Here is a 16,571-nt window from a genome sequence, read left to right as displayed (position 1 = left end):
TCAGCATGTGAGTGTGTGGTAGTCACAGTTGGAAAACAGGTTTTAAAGACCAGCTCTTCCAGCACTACCGGTCTGTGAGGCACCGATTGAACAAACAAGTAGTACACAGTCAGACAAACAGAAAGATATTCTTGAACAACAAGCCCTAATAAATACTTTACTCTATATGCTCTTATACATCATATTAATTTTTTTCAGAGAGATGCACTGCATAAACAAGGTCTTTTATGGTTTTGGAGCACATTCCGTGTCCGTTAATATCTCACCAGCAAACAGCATTATGGGCCAGAACACACCCTGATTCATTGAGCTCTCTCACACACTCTCTGCTCTGAACAGGTTGAGGGTTTGTGTATATATATATATATATATATATATTTTTTTTTTGCATTGGATATATGTACATTTTGCATTAGCAAAGACATATTTAAGCACATATGCCATGATGAGAAAGAATATCCATTTGTTATCCTTCCTTTCCTGAACTGAAAAGTGTCTAAAACTATGTGGGTTTTCATAATAGTTCTGCCCTCTTCTGGCTGACATAAGGGATTGCAGTGCCTCAATCAATATACTCCAGGAATCCAGTTGTTTCAAGGCAGTTTATCTTAATGAGACATTTACATTAAATGATGCAAAGCATTAAAGGCTTAGTTCACCCAAAAATGAAAAAAAAAAAAAACATCATAAATTACTCACCCTCATGTTGTTCCAAACCCGTAAGACTTTCAAAACACAAATGAAGATATTTTTAATGAAATCTGAGCGATTTCTGTCCCTCCATTGACAGTCCAGGCAACTACCACTTTGTCACTTCAAAAAGTTAATAAAGAGATCGTAAAACTAATCCATATGAATTGAGCGGTTTAGTCCAAATTTTCTGAAGAGACATGATCGCTTTATATGATGAACAGACTGAATTTAGGCATTTATTTACATATAAATATTCATCAGCGAACATAAATAGAAGTTCAAGCGTACATGCTTGACACGGGAGAGCAACCCTCATTGGTTCTTGCGGAAGCTCAAATGTGCTGCATAACACAAGAATGAACCTCATTGGTTCTCACATGTCAAGCTTGAGCTTCTGTTTACCACAACTGATGTGTGAGTTGATGAATGTTTATATGAGAATAAAAGCCTACAATAAATAACGTTCGTCATACAGTATAAAGCGCTCGTGTCTCTTCAAAAAAATTGGACTAAACCGCTTGACTCATATGGATTAGTTTTTGATCTCTTTATGAACTTTTTGAAGCATCAAAGTGATAGTTGTGTGGACTGTCAGGGACAGAAATCTCTCAGATTTCATTAAAATATCTTCATTTGTGTTTTGAAGATGAACGAAAGTCTTACGGGTTTGGAACCACACGAGGGTGAGTAATTAATGACAATTTGTTTATTCTTGGGCAGGGTTGCCAGGTTTTCACAACAAAACCCACCCAATTGCTTAAAACTAGCCCAAAATTAGCCCAATCGCATTCCGGGCAGGGTTCACGTTTTTGGCAGGGTTCCCCTGGTAAAATTTGCATTCCAGGAAAAAAAAATCAACCCGCTGCAACAGTGTTAAAGGAACACGCCACTATTTTTGAAAATAGGCTCATTTTCCAACTCCCCTAGGGTTAAACAGTTGAGTTTTACCGTTTTCGAATCCATTCAGCCGATCTCCGGGTCTGGCGGTACCACTTTTAGCATAGCTTAGCATAGTTCATTGAATCTGATTAGACCGTTAGCATCTCGCTCAAAAATGACCAAAGAATTTCGATATTTTTCCTATTTAAAACTCGACTCTTCTGTAGTTACATTGTGTACTAAGATTGACGGAAAATGAAAAGTTGCGATTTTCTAGGCCGATATGGCTAGGAACTATACTCTATTAACTCTCATTAATAATCAAGGAACTTTGCTGCCGTACCATGGGTGCAGCAGGCGCAATGATATTACGCAGTGCCTGAAAATAGTCCCACTAAGTTTGTGTAGTTGAGTTAACTATTTTCAGGCGCTGCGTAATATCATTGCGCCTGCTGAAACCATGGTACGGCAGCAAAGTTCCTTGATTATTATGCCGGAATTAAGAGTATAGTAGAGTATAGGGGAGTTGGAAAATGAGCCTATTTTCAAAAATAGTGGAGTGCTCCTTTAAAGTAGCTTAATTCTGCGTTAAAACTGCAGACTTGGCAACACTGTTCTTGGGTGAACCCTTTAACACTGTAATTAAACCTAGGATTAGGCTTGGTCCATTTCTGGCGCCTACCAGAGTTCACTATGAGACATTACACATAATATACAATATCATGAAGTCATTAGTTGGCTTTACGAAATCATTTTCCAGACCATGAGGTTTATTAAACAATGCAACAGAATCCACTTTAATCTGCTAGCAGGGGTGCAGTCATTATATAAGATTTATATATTTGTATCTTGGATACAAATGTTGCTCATCTGATTAGTGCAAGCATTAAAAATGTAAAATGGAACAAATATAAATTAGAGAAGAAACTGCAAAGAATATGGTCATTTCCATGTTTTTATTTGAGTGTAGTGTTACAGTCAGAGGATCAGAGGGAGAGAAAGATTTTGGTGTCTACATCATAATCAACAATAGTCTTTTTTAAATCTACTGTAACAGATAATTACACATTTCATCCATGATTTCTAAGAGTTCTATTTATTTATTTATTATTCATTGAGAAATTGTTTTCCCCTTCATTGATTATGTTCACTGACACTGTATAAGCCATCAAAATGATTTACCCAACACAGTAAAAAAAAAAAATCAACAAAGAAAATGCATAAGCACACAGAGGTAAAAACACATTCACCAAAACACTCACCAAAATAAATACATAAATAAAAATATAATGTTGAAGAAGAAAAATCTTTGAACCATCCTAAAAGGTCAACCCTAGCTACTCAATAAGCACAAAAACTATTTAATGCAAAGAATAAATGCTTTGAAATCAAGCAAACAATATATTTGAGATGTTTTAACCCCTTTTGTTCCCAGATCAACTAAAAACTAAACAAGTAACTCAGTGACCCAATAACTTAGTTAATAAATAACCATGTGAAAACACTTTTGTAAGAAGATAAGGCCACGAAACTTAACAGACTGGACGATTCACACTGCAGACTTGTGTAGAAATGGCCTTGCAGACGTATCGTTGTTTGCATTCGATGCTGAAATACTACTGAACTGTAGGGTGTGTTACACTAACTATGCTTATGTTCCATAGTCAAACTGAATCATTTGAGGTTAAGTGTCTTGCTAAATAGCACAATTGTTTTGGTAAGTCTCCCATTCCTGCATCACCCACACGCTACAGCACTCGCAATAAAACAAGACTCCAATCATGTCCTAGATTGAAAAGACTTGCCTTTTTAAAATGTTCATGATGATGATGATATAACTTCATTGTCAGACAAAGTCTGAAATTTTTCTTGTGTGACAGTGTTCATTCACAATTATTACCCATACATCCCCAAACCCTAACAATCCACAATACTGTCACATAAAACAAAATTCATAATTACAGAATTACATTAAAAAAACAGTCGCAATTAGTGTAGATTTGATTTTTTATATACCTTATTAAATTCAAATACAGCTTGATGCACAAAAAAATGGTGCTTTAGTCTAACTCGATTATATCTAGTAACGCTGATTAGATGGCAAGAGCACGTATTCATTATGCAGCACATGATTCAGTTCACAGATTATTAGCCAACCGTAAGAGGTTCTTATGATAAGATAATTCATATACTTTTTTGAGAGGCTGACCTTTAATCTTAGAGCAAATTTTTTAATTTATTCAACAACTAACAGACCAGCTCATGTACCATATGGAATTACAGTACTGTAAAACACAGACATGAAAAATTACAAAAGAATTTGTTTTCTCGCTCCAAAAGACCTGAGACGGCGAAGGAAGTATATTCTCTGCAATGTCTTTTTACAGATACTGTCTACGATACTTTATTATCTATCATTACTCCTATACTTATATGTCTCTACCTGTCTGATGTTTTCATTGTGTATAACAACAGGCACTGTATGAATATCCCGAATACAATCTCCTCAGTTTTTTTTATATTAATAACAAGGCCATTGTTGTCACACCACCTTACTAATCTATTCACCCCATGCTGGTGCAGTTCAAGGCTCTCAGAGTACTTTAAGATATATTGATTAGACCTATCTGAATGACAGTCATCTGTGCACAAAGTAAAAAGCATAGCAGAGCTAACGCAGTTCAGGACTTGTATCTTTCTTTTGATGCTCCTTCCCGGAAATGGGGCATAAACTGTCAGTTAGGAAGAAATGGCATGTCCTAAAGAGTTTTAATTTGATTTATACTTTCAAGGATTTAACTCTGCCATTGCAAATGCCATTTTAGTTGAAGTCTAACAAGCTGAATTTACTGGTTCACAACAGTGAATTTCAGGGACTAAAACTTTTTTTTGTTGTTGTCTTTTTACAGTGGTAAGAGTCGTAATAATGGGTTTTAGTGTACATTGAAAGAATAGTTCACCCAAAAATGAAAATTCTGTCATCATTTACTCCGCTGTTCTAAACCTGTATAAATTTCTTTGTTCTGCTGAACACAAAGGAAGAGATTTGGAAGAATGTTTGTAACAAAGCAGATCTCGCCCCCCATTGACTACCATAGTATTTTATTTCCTACAATGGTAGTCAGTGGGGGGCGAGATCTGCTTGGCTGCAAACATTCTTCCAAATATGTTCCTTTGTGTAGAACAAAGAAATTTACACAGGTTTGGAACAACTTAAGGGGGAGTAAATGATGACAGAATTTTCATTTTTGGTTTAACTATCCCTTTAAGTATGAAAATGCCACAAATGTGTTGCCTTGGATAGTATGCAAACTAAGAGCAATGCTATTCCCAAAAACAAATAGCCTAAAATTTCAAACAGATTGTGTTGCTATTAGATTTGTGCGATACATGGATTACCAACAATTATGCAATGCAGGACAAGTAGTTTTGTTGTATTTACACTAGCTAGTATGGTAAAATAGTATGGTATTTGATTTTCCATTTGTCCATGTAGTCTGTAACACATATAGATTATGTTAGTACTAATCTAAACATCACTAGTATCTGTGATGTTTGCTATAACCTGAAGTGTTAAACACAAAAAACAACCTAAATATATATATATCTATATATTTTTCTTGTTTCTGAACTATACTGATAAAAAAACACCATGAATAAAGCCAAAATATGTCAGCCCACCTGTACTGATTCAACAAAATTCACATTCATTGGGGGTGATATGTTAGTCTGAACCCACAAAACACATTGCGCATGAAACAAGCAATCTAACACAGAAGGAGATGCGATATTATGCAGTTTGCCACAGACCACTGACATACCAAGGTTTTGTGTACATGTGTGTGCTGTTTTTATGCTGTTCGCTAATATGATTCAAATTTTCAAAGCGCAAAAGCAAAAAAACAGCCAGCAATTTAGTGTCATTACAATCTATTTATCATGTCAGTGGCAAATTAGTACAAGCAACTATGTTAAACAGCATTTCACTATCTATCTATCTATCTATCTATCTATCTATCTATCTAATCTATCTATCTATCTATCTATCCATCCATCTATCCATCTATCTATCAGACTAACAGCACAGCATGCATGCCATGCAGACAATGCTAGTGATTCTTACGAAACAATACTACCGTTTTACCCATGCAACAATTAGCCAAGTCAATTCTACAGTACAACAAAATGAAGGGGGCGTTTGATTGAAAAAAGCTTTATTTACAGCTTTACTCGAATGCGTTGGTTTATGATGGACTACCCAAAAGCACCACATTTCACTCCTAATTTAGGCAAGGGAAGTTTGCAGAAACACGGACTACATTCCTTCTACAGCATCCAATCACTGTGTCCATTCTAGTACAGCACAGCCACAAAGCAGCATGCAACACCAACCAGCTCTGTGACTAAACACACACATGCAGATCTAACCTCTACTACACCACAACGCTTAACACACGACACCGAGAGAAAGAGCCATGCAAAACACAGCAGAGTATCTAACGCAATCACAGACCGCGGGGCTCGTAGACTGTGGGTATTGTGTGTGCGTGATGAGGCAAACTGCATCATAATCGCATTTACTAAAAACAGAGCATTTTGACAATACAAGGAAACGCATAAGCATATTACGTAATACATGAGCATGCTCAGACCCATAGCTAGCTATCTTTTTAATGGCAGTCAAGGACAACACTGATCACTGATTGTAAACATGGAAAGAGTGAGTGAGTGTGGGAGAGACGGAGATGATATCGACCAAACGTTGATGCTATATACCGACACTGTACTGACCGGCGTTCATTATACAATGAAAATGGAAAGTGAATTAGATGCCTGTTGATCTGCGAGTGTGCGTTTGAATGCGTGTGCGTACATACATACAGATGATTTACACAGAGCATAGAAGGCTCTATAAACCACATACTGTATTTGCCAGAATACAACAAAAAGAAACTAAATGAAACAAAGAAAAATCAAACATAACGATTCCAAAGGCCAAATTAGTCCCACCCCCTTCCCAAAGTGAGAGACGGCCACATAATGAAAATCCCGCCTCTCACTTCTTATTCTTGAGCTGATTGGCAAGCCAGTCGAGCCCTTCGTACAGACCGTCGCCGCTGGTCGCACAGGTCGCTTGTATATACCAGTTGCGGTGGCGGAGTGAGTGGAGGCCGAGTTTATCTGTGATCTCAGCTGCATTCATAGCATTTGGCAGATCCTGTAGTCAAAACAGTCAGGATAAATAAGATGAGGAGTAAATAGAATCATACATTTTTATTCTGAAATAAGTACACAATTTAGCAGCAGGTTTACAGACAATAAATTATGATTAAAAGAAATTTAAACATATATACTACTGTTCAAAAAGTTTGGGGATGGTAAGATTTTTTAATAAACAGTAATATTGTGAAATATTATCTCACTTTAAAATAACTGTTTTCTATTCGAATATATTTGAAAATGTAATTTATTCCTGTGATGCAAAGCTGAATTTTCAGCATTGTTACTCCAGTCTTCAGTGTCACATGATCCTTCAGAAATCATTCTAATATATGCTGATTTGCTGCTCAAGAAACATTTCTATTATTATCAATGTTGAAAACAATTGTGCTGCTTAATATTTTTGTGGAAACCGTGAAACATTTTTTCAGGATTCTTTGATGAACAGAAAGTTGAAAAGAACAGCTTTTATTTTAAATAAAATTTGTTACAATCTAAAAGTCTTTACCGTCACTTCTGATCAGTTTAATACATCCTTGCTATCAATGATCCCAAACTTTTGAATGGTAGTGTAAATACCAAAATATTTAATTATTTTTCAAAACATCTATTTTGTGATATCTGTCAGGATGTAGAGATGCTTTATGTATGCCATTTCAAAAAAGATAGGTTAATGGTTATTGCCACAATTTAAGGGGGCTATATGTAAGAATTTCCATTACCATTTTTTTATTGCCAATGTTTGAACAGCTTGTGTGAAACAAAACTTTAAAAATCGAGACCTTTCCTGACTTCCTAGATTGTCTATGAAAGCCTGTAGACTGATTTTTATGTGAAGGGAAAATCGAAAGGATGTGATGTTTACGCGCGCTTCCATTCAATGACACATGAAACAAATGTTTATGTTCAGGATAATGCCGAAAGAGCTATTCTGTACTGTAATGTCAATGTGTCACGCAAAATAAATGGATTAATTCAAACTATAGTCTCACATAGCCAGATCTATATAGTCTCAAATATACTTTATATTCAAACTATCATAATAACAGTGTAATTTTAATTAACTCATCTGTCGACATGATGCTGGTGAGCTTGTGCAAACATATCCACATCGCTATGATCAGATGCTTCCTTAACTGCTGTTTTCTCACCGCTGTCATTTTTGTTGTGTGTTTATTGTGTATTTGAGAGGAAAGCATGCAGCACATATTTACATATTTATCTAAACGTCGCCCTTCAGCAGCCTGAACGACATCGGAATGTTCGTTAAAAGTATATCGCTACAAAGGTATAACTTCTTTTTACTTCGAAGCAAAGAAAGAAAAAGAGCTCCGCCATGAGTATACTGGGGCCTTGAGACACGTTCAGTTTCTTGTGCGTTATGTGTGTACGAGTGCGAGCACGAGCAATAAGTTGCTGGCTGCAGTTCACTTAATGGCCACCAGTGTCGCTAATAACGAGTTTCTGAATTCTATATATAGCCCCTTTAAAAATTCCAGCTGTAAATATGTCAAGAATGTGTCACATGAAGGAGAGGTGCAGTACCTGTTTGTTTGCAAAGACAAGAAGAACAGCATCACGCAGTTCGTCTTCTGCGAGCATCCGCATTAACTCCTCCCGCGCTTCGTTCACTCTCTCCCGATCGTTGCTGTCAACCACGAAGATAAGACCTAAGGTAAGAAAAAACAGCGGAGATAAAGAATACAGACTTATTATTATTCAACAAGCAACAAACATTAACACAACACAAAAGCATACACAGATTGTATCCAACTGTGCAATGTTTTACTTTAAAAGAAAACATACATTGATATTACTTCTGAGCTATTGTTAACCAGTGTTATTTAATATCATTGAGATCCTATTATAGTTTTTACTAATATTTTTGAATTATTTTGAATTTGTTTTTATTTAAATTTATTTAATTTATTTAGTTAAACTAAATGAAAATGAAAAATGTTGCCTTGGCAACTAGATGAAATGTAAGTTTAGTTTTTTACATTTTATTGTGGTTAATGTTTATATCATTTCAAGTAACATTGTTTTTTTGTTTTTTTTATGGGTTTAGTTTTAGTTAAGTATAATAACCCTGCTTCACTGATGTTTACAAGGTGGCTCTGCACAGGAGCACCAAATTGCAATCATTTACACAGACAACTCAATACAACCTGTGTTTAAGTGGGAGAAGTTGAGTGTATGTGTAACTCACCCTGTGTATTTTGAAAGTAGTGTCTCCAGAGTGGTCTGATTTTATCCTGACCACCCACATCCCACACAGTGAAGCTGATGTTCTTGTACTCCACTGTCTCCACATTAAAGCCTAACACAAACACAAACATCACACATCAAACATGGTTAGTTTGGTTCATTGCTTTAACACTTTAACGAAGACTTTTTTTAAATCCCTATTGGAGAAATTAATGGAAAAATACGTCCGGAACCAACGCTACTTTAAAAGTGGGCAGGCACTAATGCACTCTATAGAAGCAACAAAAAATATTCAGCTATATGGAAGCCACCAGCTACAGTGCAACAGGTTTAGACAAAATTCAGAACTAAAGAATCTTCTTTTCATTTCACAAGATTTTTTTTATTTAATTGGCCTCATGTCCACAAAAAGAGAAATTTACTAATTTGTAGTTTCAACAGTAGAATTCAACACAAGCAAAGCATTCTAGAAAATGTTCTAGAAATGTTCTTCCACCCTGGTTCATAAAAAGTATACTTATTATATGATGAAATACATTAACATATACAATTTTATATATACTGTCTATGTGTTTGAAATGACCTTGAATTCTGTCTGAGGATGTACAGATACCTGTTTAAACAGTATTGTAACAAAGTCTACAAAATAATAAAATAAAGTAAGAGAATGATTTTACCAATGGTTGGGATGGTGGTCACAATCTCTCCCAGCTTCAGTTTGTAAAGGATAGTGGTTTTACCAGCAGCATCTAATCCAACCATCAGAATTCTCATCTCTTTCTTCCCTATTAGACTCTTCAGCAGATTGCCAAAAATATTACCCATGATTCAATGTTTTGCTTCGTCTAGCCAATCACAATCCAGAAAGCTGCAAGTCCTTTCTGTAGAACAATCCACTGAGGTAAAAGACTGAAAGCCTTGAGAAATAAGATTATATAGCTGAGAAAAAGAATCTGGAGTCCTGCAAAGGGAAAAAAAGATAATCAATGTGGATGACATGTACATAGCCATCAATGAAAATATATTTGTTATATTCATTTATTAACTGTATATATAAAAATATATAAATAGAAAAGTTTAAAATAATATTTCATAATATTTCTGTTTCACTGTATTTTTTATCAAATAAATGCAGCATATATAGAGAGAGAGAGAGAGTGAGAAGTTATTTTAAATTGTAACTATATATATATATATATATATATATATATATAAAATAGTACTTGTGTGTGTGTTTGTGGTTCAGGTATGTTTTTGGTCCTCATGAGGAAAACAGCTTATAAAATCATATTAAATTGTGGTTTTTGAAAATGTAAAAATGCAGAAAGTTTTCTTTGATGGGTAGGTTTAGGGTTAGTGCAGTATAAAAATCATTATGTCTATGGAAAGTTCCCATAAAACATAGAAACTCAACAGTGTGTGTGTGTGTGTGTGTGTGTCTGTATGAGAGAAAGATGCAGAGAGAGAGATTTTGAGATTTTACAAATACGTTATTAAAACAATTATACAAAACAACAATCAATCAAATAAAAACCACATTAAATCAACAGACTCTTGAAAATTAAACGATTCTCCACAACAGAGCAGAGCACATCTTTATAACGCCATATATTGGACAAATTTTCCAGATCATTCATCAAACTGTAATGATTTTTAAACGAGCTTTCAACATTTTGACAAATACAAAAACAGCATCATCATCATCTGTAGATACTTCCACCTTATTTCGTCTACTCATCTTTGCTCTTCCAAAAATTAAATTAAAGAGCTGAAACTGCTCCCTCTTTTTTTGGGAAACTTTTTTTTACCTAAAATAAACAACTGTTTGGAAAAAACTACACCTAACAATCTAAAAAGATCTTCCAACCTAGAGAACAGTGGAAAAAGACGACAAGAGTCCATAAAACAGTAAAAAAAAAACTGTCTCACGAAGAGTACAAAAAGGGCAGTCATGATTAAAGGGTTAGTTCACTGCGTTCACTATGTCAACTGTGTATGACAACAGTTCAAATTGTTAAATAAAGTTGTTATTTTTGTTTTGTTTTTGCACACAAAATGTATTCTCATTGCTTCATACCATTAAGGTTGAACCACTGTAGTCACGCTGACTATTTTAACAATGTTTTTACTACCTTTCTGGACCTTAAAAGGTGTAATGATGTTGCTTCCTATGTGTGGTTCAGAAATCCTCGGATTTCATCAAAAATATCTTAATTTGTGTTCAGAAGATGAACAAATATCTGACGGGTTTGGGACGACACGAGGGTGAGTACTTAATGACAGAAACTTCATTTTGGGGTGAACTAACCCTTTAATATCCAAGTTTTAAACAGAAATAAAAGCATTAACATCCACGCTTGTATGTAACCTCCATTACAAATCAGCAACCTTCTTCAACAATGGTGGTTTGTACAGCGCTCTCCATTCAGATCCGACACCATCAATAAGACTTGAGCGAGCTCCCTGTGGAGTGTCAATTTTACCATTTAATGTATTTCTATTCAAAATTTTAACAATCAACCTGTATGACAATTTCTTATCAGAGAGAAAGTGAGAAAGAGAGAGAGATCAGCATGGAAAAAAGCTAATTTAAAATTGATTCCATAGAAAAAAAGTTGCATGAGCAGCACGGGGGTTTCAGTTTAAAGCAAATGATCTTTATAAGGTGTGATTCAATTCGACTGACTGAATTTGGCATGTGAATGGTGATCTGTGTAATCTGAAATGTTTCAGACAAACATTCTTTTACTCACTGTAATCATGCAACTGATTATCAAAGAGGCTTTTGGAAGTTGCAATGAAAAATCCACATCTCAAAATCCTGAGGGGGTGTGTTAAATGAGCATGACACTTCTGGATGTGTCTTTACATTTCTTATCTTCACCAGTATATGATTCATGTGTAGAAGTTACATGAATGTTAACAACTACACACACAGACTGAACTGAAGAAACTATGATCCTGCCATGTCCTCAGGCTGTATAGCAATCTGTTCATCCCTCTCATATCCCTCCATCACGCAAACCCCCACTAGTCATCCCTGAATATTCCCAGATGGAGTTATCCAAGATGTAGAACACATTTCCTGATAACCATTTTGTCCTAATTCATGAATGTCAAAGTATAAAGCTTATACTTGTTTAAGGGAGACTGGGGCTAGTCACGGTGAACGTGATTTCACCAAGTGCAACATACACCGATCAGGCATAACATTATGACCACTGACAGGTGAAGTGAATAACACTGATTATCTCTTAGTGGGTGGGATATATTAGGCAGCAAGTGAACATTTTGTCCTCAAAGTTGATGTGTTAGAAACAGGAAAAATGGGCAAGCCATTTTTTTGACAAGGGCCAAATTGTAATGGCTAGACGACTGGGTCAGAGCATCTCCAAAACTGCAGCTCTTGTAGGGTGTTCCCGGGTCTGCAGTGGTCAGTATCTATCAAAAGTGATCTAAGGAAGGAACAGTGGTGAACCGGTGACAGGGTCATGGGTGGCCAAGGTGCGCGTGGGGAGCGAAGGCTGGCTTGTGTGGACTGATCCAATAGACAAGCTACTGTAGCTCAAATTGCTCAAGAGTTAATGCTGGTTCTGATAGAAAGGTGTCAGAATACACAGTGCATCGCAGTTGGTTGCATATGGGGCTGCATAGCCGCAGACCAGTCAGGGTGGCCAACTGCCCATACTGACCCCTGTCCACCGCCGAAAGCGCCAACAGTGGGCACGTGAGCATCAGAACTGGACCACGGAGCAATGGAAGAAGGCCTGGTCTGATGAATCACATTGAACGACATTCCAATCAACCAATCAGATTTGAGGGACAAGTTTAGAGTTTATGTCAAGGGTTAGCTCCCTACACCATTCATATTCACCTATCTTTTCTTTCTGATTTTAGAGATGACTTATGGGTAGGGTTAGGGTTGGAATTAAATTATCAACAAAATGTCTTACTTGACAAAATCACAGTGACCGGCTACTAGTAACACAGTTGCTATAACTATAAGGTTTTGAGTAAAATGTCCAATTACAAAAATGTGTGTTTTCTCAGTGGTTTTGTGAGTTGGTGTCGAATAACTAGTTTTAAACCCTCTTAAATTAGATTTGTTGTTATTGTTAATTCCACCCTCCAAACTAAAATACCAATCACCATATTCGTGCAATGACTGTTGGGTAAACAAATCAAGGCTAAAACAAAACACAACAAAACCACACTGACACACATACACAACAGTCAGCTATATAATGAAGTTAGATTTGAACCAAAATGTTGAACTGTGTGCTCAAGTACAAGATTATTTTCATAAATCTCAGGTTCTCAAATGCTTTAAATGTTGTAATTTTCTAAAATCAGATTTTACATTTGACATGTTTGCGGTTGCATGACTTGTTTTGTGTTTCAAATATTACATTTTGCTCAACCTATAATTAAGCATGTTTACATTGTGACAGCTTATAATTTCACAGTTAAAATGTTCAATAACCCTGTGTAGCAAATACAGTAATGTACGTGCCTATAAAGAAACTGACTTTTAAAAATAAACCTATCATGAGTAATATTAACAGAACTAACTACATAAACGGTCCCCTACATAAAATCAAGATAAAAGGTGCATAACAATCAGTAATGAACTTTACATGATGCACATGTAAATTTGTCCACTAAGACAGTAATAATGTGGTTGTGAGAATGTATAATCTGATAATAATGATGCTTTATGGGAGCTGAGGGGGTCTGACTCCGGCTGCGCTGTCCATAGTGCTGACGCCCGACCCACCTCCAGAAAATCCCTTCCACAGAAAACACTCCAGGTATATTTTTCCACGGAGATTTGTAACAGACTTTCTCATTTTAAAGGCTTCCTTGTGTCTGAATGATTCGACAAACCCATGCTTACAGAAACCCGAACAAGAGACCCAAACAATGTAGGCAATTTATGTCACGAGACAACGAAATACTACAGCGCTAGACGGTTATCCACATTATATCTAACACGATAATCTTTAAAAACATTAATATGGCTATCAATTATATATTTCGATTGCTGCCGGTTTGCTCACAAAGGCCTACGACCCTTTGACAATGTCGGCGTAGGATACAAAGATCGGAGCTTCTCCATAAAGAGAGGCGTTTGGCACGAAGCAGGATGAAATAGTTCTTACGCAAGATTACCACAATTCAAGCAAAAGCAAACCGGCCTCAATCACAACCCAAGCGCAACACAAGCCGTCTTAATGTCTGAAGAGGCGTAAGGCAGCACATCATCTGTAATACTGATCTTCATTCATTTGGAAAGATAGAGACGCTGCGTGCCTCGCAGGAGGCCTGTCGCCTCTCTGTTTCCAATATGAATATAAGATGCGCTGTCATATTCTACCGAACACACAAGCAACATTTCAACATGTCAGAACCATTTCGAAGGGTTTCATTTAAAAGCAATCACAACAATTGAACATATCCGGATTACCTTGCGAGATGACAGCAGCCGATTTTGGACGCGGAGAAACGGAGAGAAGATCTCACGAGAGTTTACACCGACAGCACAGGCTTCGATGGGGATTTCTCGCGATGTTTGGTTTTCGCATCTTGAGACTGCCTCCAGTCAGGCCAGGTAGGCTTTAGTCAAATAAATGACATGTCAAGGAAATGCTAGAGGTGTTACAACACTCTTTCAAGCTACAACTTTACTGGAAATTCTTAACAATATCTAGCATTTTTGTATTTCTTGGAGCCTAAAAGATGCAGGCCCGAGTGGTATCTGAAACATCCAAAAAACAAACAAACAAACAAACAAACAAAAAAACAGAATAAATTATGAAAAACAAATTGTGAATAAATTATGGCAATGTGGTATATTTTTACTTTTAAGTAGCCTAAATATCTCCTATTCTATAGCTATTAGGTAGGGACAGTTTATTATTAGAAGCAATAAATAAACTGAAGATTGTCAACCTAATCTGAATTAAAAGAAATAAATAATTAAATGTAGTAAGGGAGGATGTTCATCAGTAAATACTTAAACGCGATGCTTCACAATCATAGCTTTACTGAGAATGAAGCACATCGCGAGAACTTCCCAGTTAACGAGAAGACGCACGCACATACACAACCAATCAGAAGCACCCATTTTAAGCTTATTAACATTTTGCTTTTAACCTAATATGAATTTACTAAACAGCTTAATTATTACAAAATTTGCCAACATATGAATATTAATTCATAATTATTTAAACTGATAACCCATTGTATGAACTGAAATGGCCCTCAGGAAAACACATAGTAGGCTGTGTCCTGTAGCATTACACATAGTAGTAAATCTTCAGCGTATTACATATAACGTTACTCACAGCAGACGTTATGCCTTGCTTTACATATGTATGTATATATATATTTAGCTTATATATGGAGATAAAGTATTGTAGATTAAAATGTACAATTTTTAAACAAAGAAAAAGAAAAAAGAAAACCAATGAAAACAAGTGCTACATTTTCATTTAGTTGATCTATGTGATTTTAAAGTCAGCATGAAACGGAAGTTGCGATCGTCTTTTCTTCCCTATAGACCTTATTTACCAGAGAAACAAGCGCGCCGCCATCTTTAGAATATTGTCTTTGAACTTCCGTTTTTGCGGTAGCTCTGTATATTTCTATGGCATCGCTGTCAAAGAATATTTAGCTGGTGAAATGGATTTACTTGTTGTAGAGTTAATGAAAGTTATTATGAGCATTGTAATGTTTAAAGCAAATATCTTATTAAATGTCAGTAGAACGGGAAGATTTTAAAAGGAGCAGTTCATTCATAAATACATAAGATCGCTGTGGAAATACAAACCGGAAGACAAAAGACAAAGAGTGCAGTGCTGAAAAGGGGTGTGGCTACATAAGGTCTATAGAGTACTTCAGGGATGACGTATTTTTGTATGCAAAAACCCGGTTCCATCGCCCTAAAGTCTATGGGTTTTTTGAATGGGTTTTTGCTAAATCGCCTGAAATAAGGTCTGTGGTTAACAAAGCCTCTAAATATTTTCACGTTTTGATCTATGACATAAAACACACCAGTTATAACCCGCTTGTGATTTTTTTAAACCTTTATTGTGTCTTAAAAACGGCAGTTGCTAAGTTGCTAAAAGGGACTACTTCCTTTGGGGGGGACTTTAGACATCATCATGACAAACAGGACTTTTGGACAGCATTTCCAAGTGGATAAGTATTCATACTCAGCGCAGATCATAATCAGCGAGCATGTTTTTAAATAAAGTTTGAGGAAGCTTGGTGGTGGTGACGTTGATCCGCGACCATGGTGTGCTGTAGTCCGTTTATAGCCTACTTTTAGCTTGTTAGCCTGAGGTAATTTTTCTGGACCTTTTTACAGAAGGTAAAAGTCTAAAATCACTGAGAAGCTCTGGTAATAATTACTTTACCCCACCTCCCCATGTAAAACTAATCCCGTCCGAATAGAGTACCTCAGAGATGACGTGTTTTTGTAGGCCAACCCGGAAGTTAGCGGCGCACAAGCCTATGCATTTTTCCCATAGACTTTTGGAAAATCGCAAATAATAAGCTCTGTGTTT

At 36.2% G+C, this 16,571-nt stretch overlaps 1 protein-coding gene across 1 annotated transcript; it reads right to left on the bottom strand.

Annotated features, from left to right (window-relative positions):
* Nucleotides 1-6,480: 6,480 nt before the first annotated feature.
* On the bottom strand, nucleotides 6,481-14,624 carry arf3b (ADP-ribosylation factor 3b). Its single transcript, XM_051897719.1, has 5 exons — nucleotides 14,468-14,624; nucleotides 9,678-9,961; nucleotides 9,002-9,112; nucleotides 8,338-8,462; nucleotides 6,481-6,790 (listed from the first exon to the last, which is right to left on the bottom strand). The coding sequence occupies exons 2-5, from the start codon at nucleotides 9,823-9,825 to the stop codon at nucleotides 6,629-6,631; spliced, it is 546 nt and encodes a 181-aa protein (XP_051753679.1). The 5' UTR covers nucleotides 9,826-9,961; nucleotides 14,468-14,624; the 3' UTR covers nucleotides 6,481-6,628.
* Nucleotides 14,625-16,571: the final 1,947 nt, after the last annotated feature.

Source organism: Ctenopharyngodon idella, chromosome 6 (genome assembly GCF_019924925.1).
Source record: "Ctenopharyngodon idella isolate HZGC_01 chromosome 6, HZGC01, whole genome shotgun sequence".
Taxonomy (NCBI): Eukaryota; Metazoa; Chordata; class Actinopteri; order Cypriniformes; family Xenocyprididae; genus Ctenopharyngodon; species Ctenopharyngodon idella.
The sequence above is the reverse complement of the archived record's forward strand: the minus strand, read 5'-3'. Positions and strand labels throughout refer to the sequence as shown.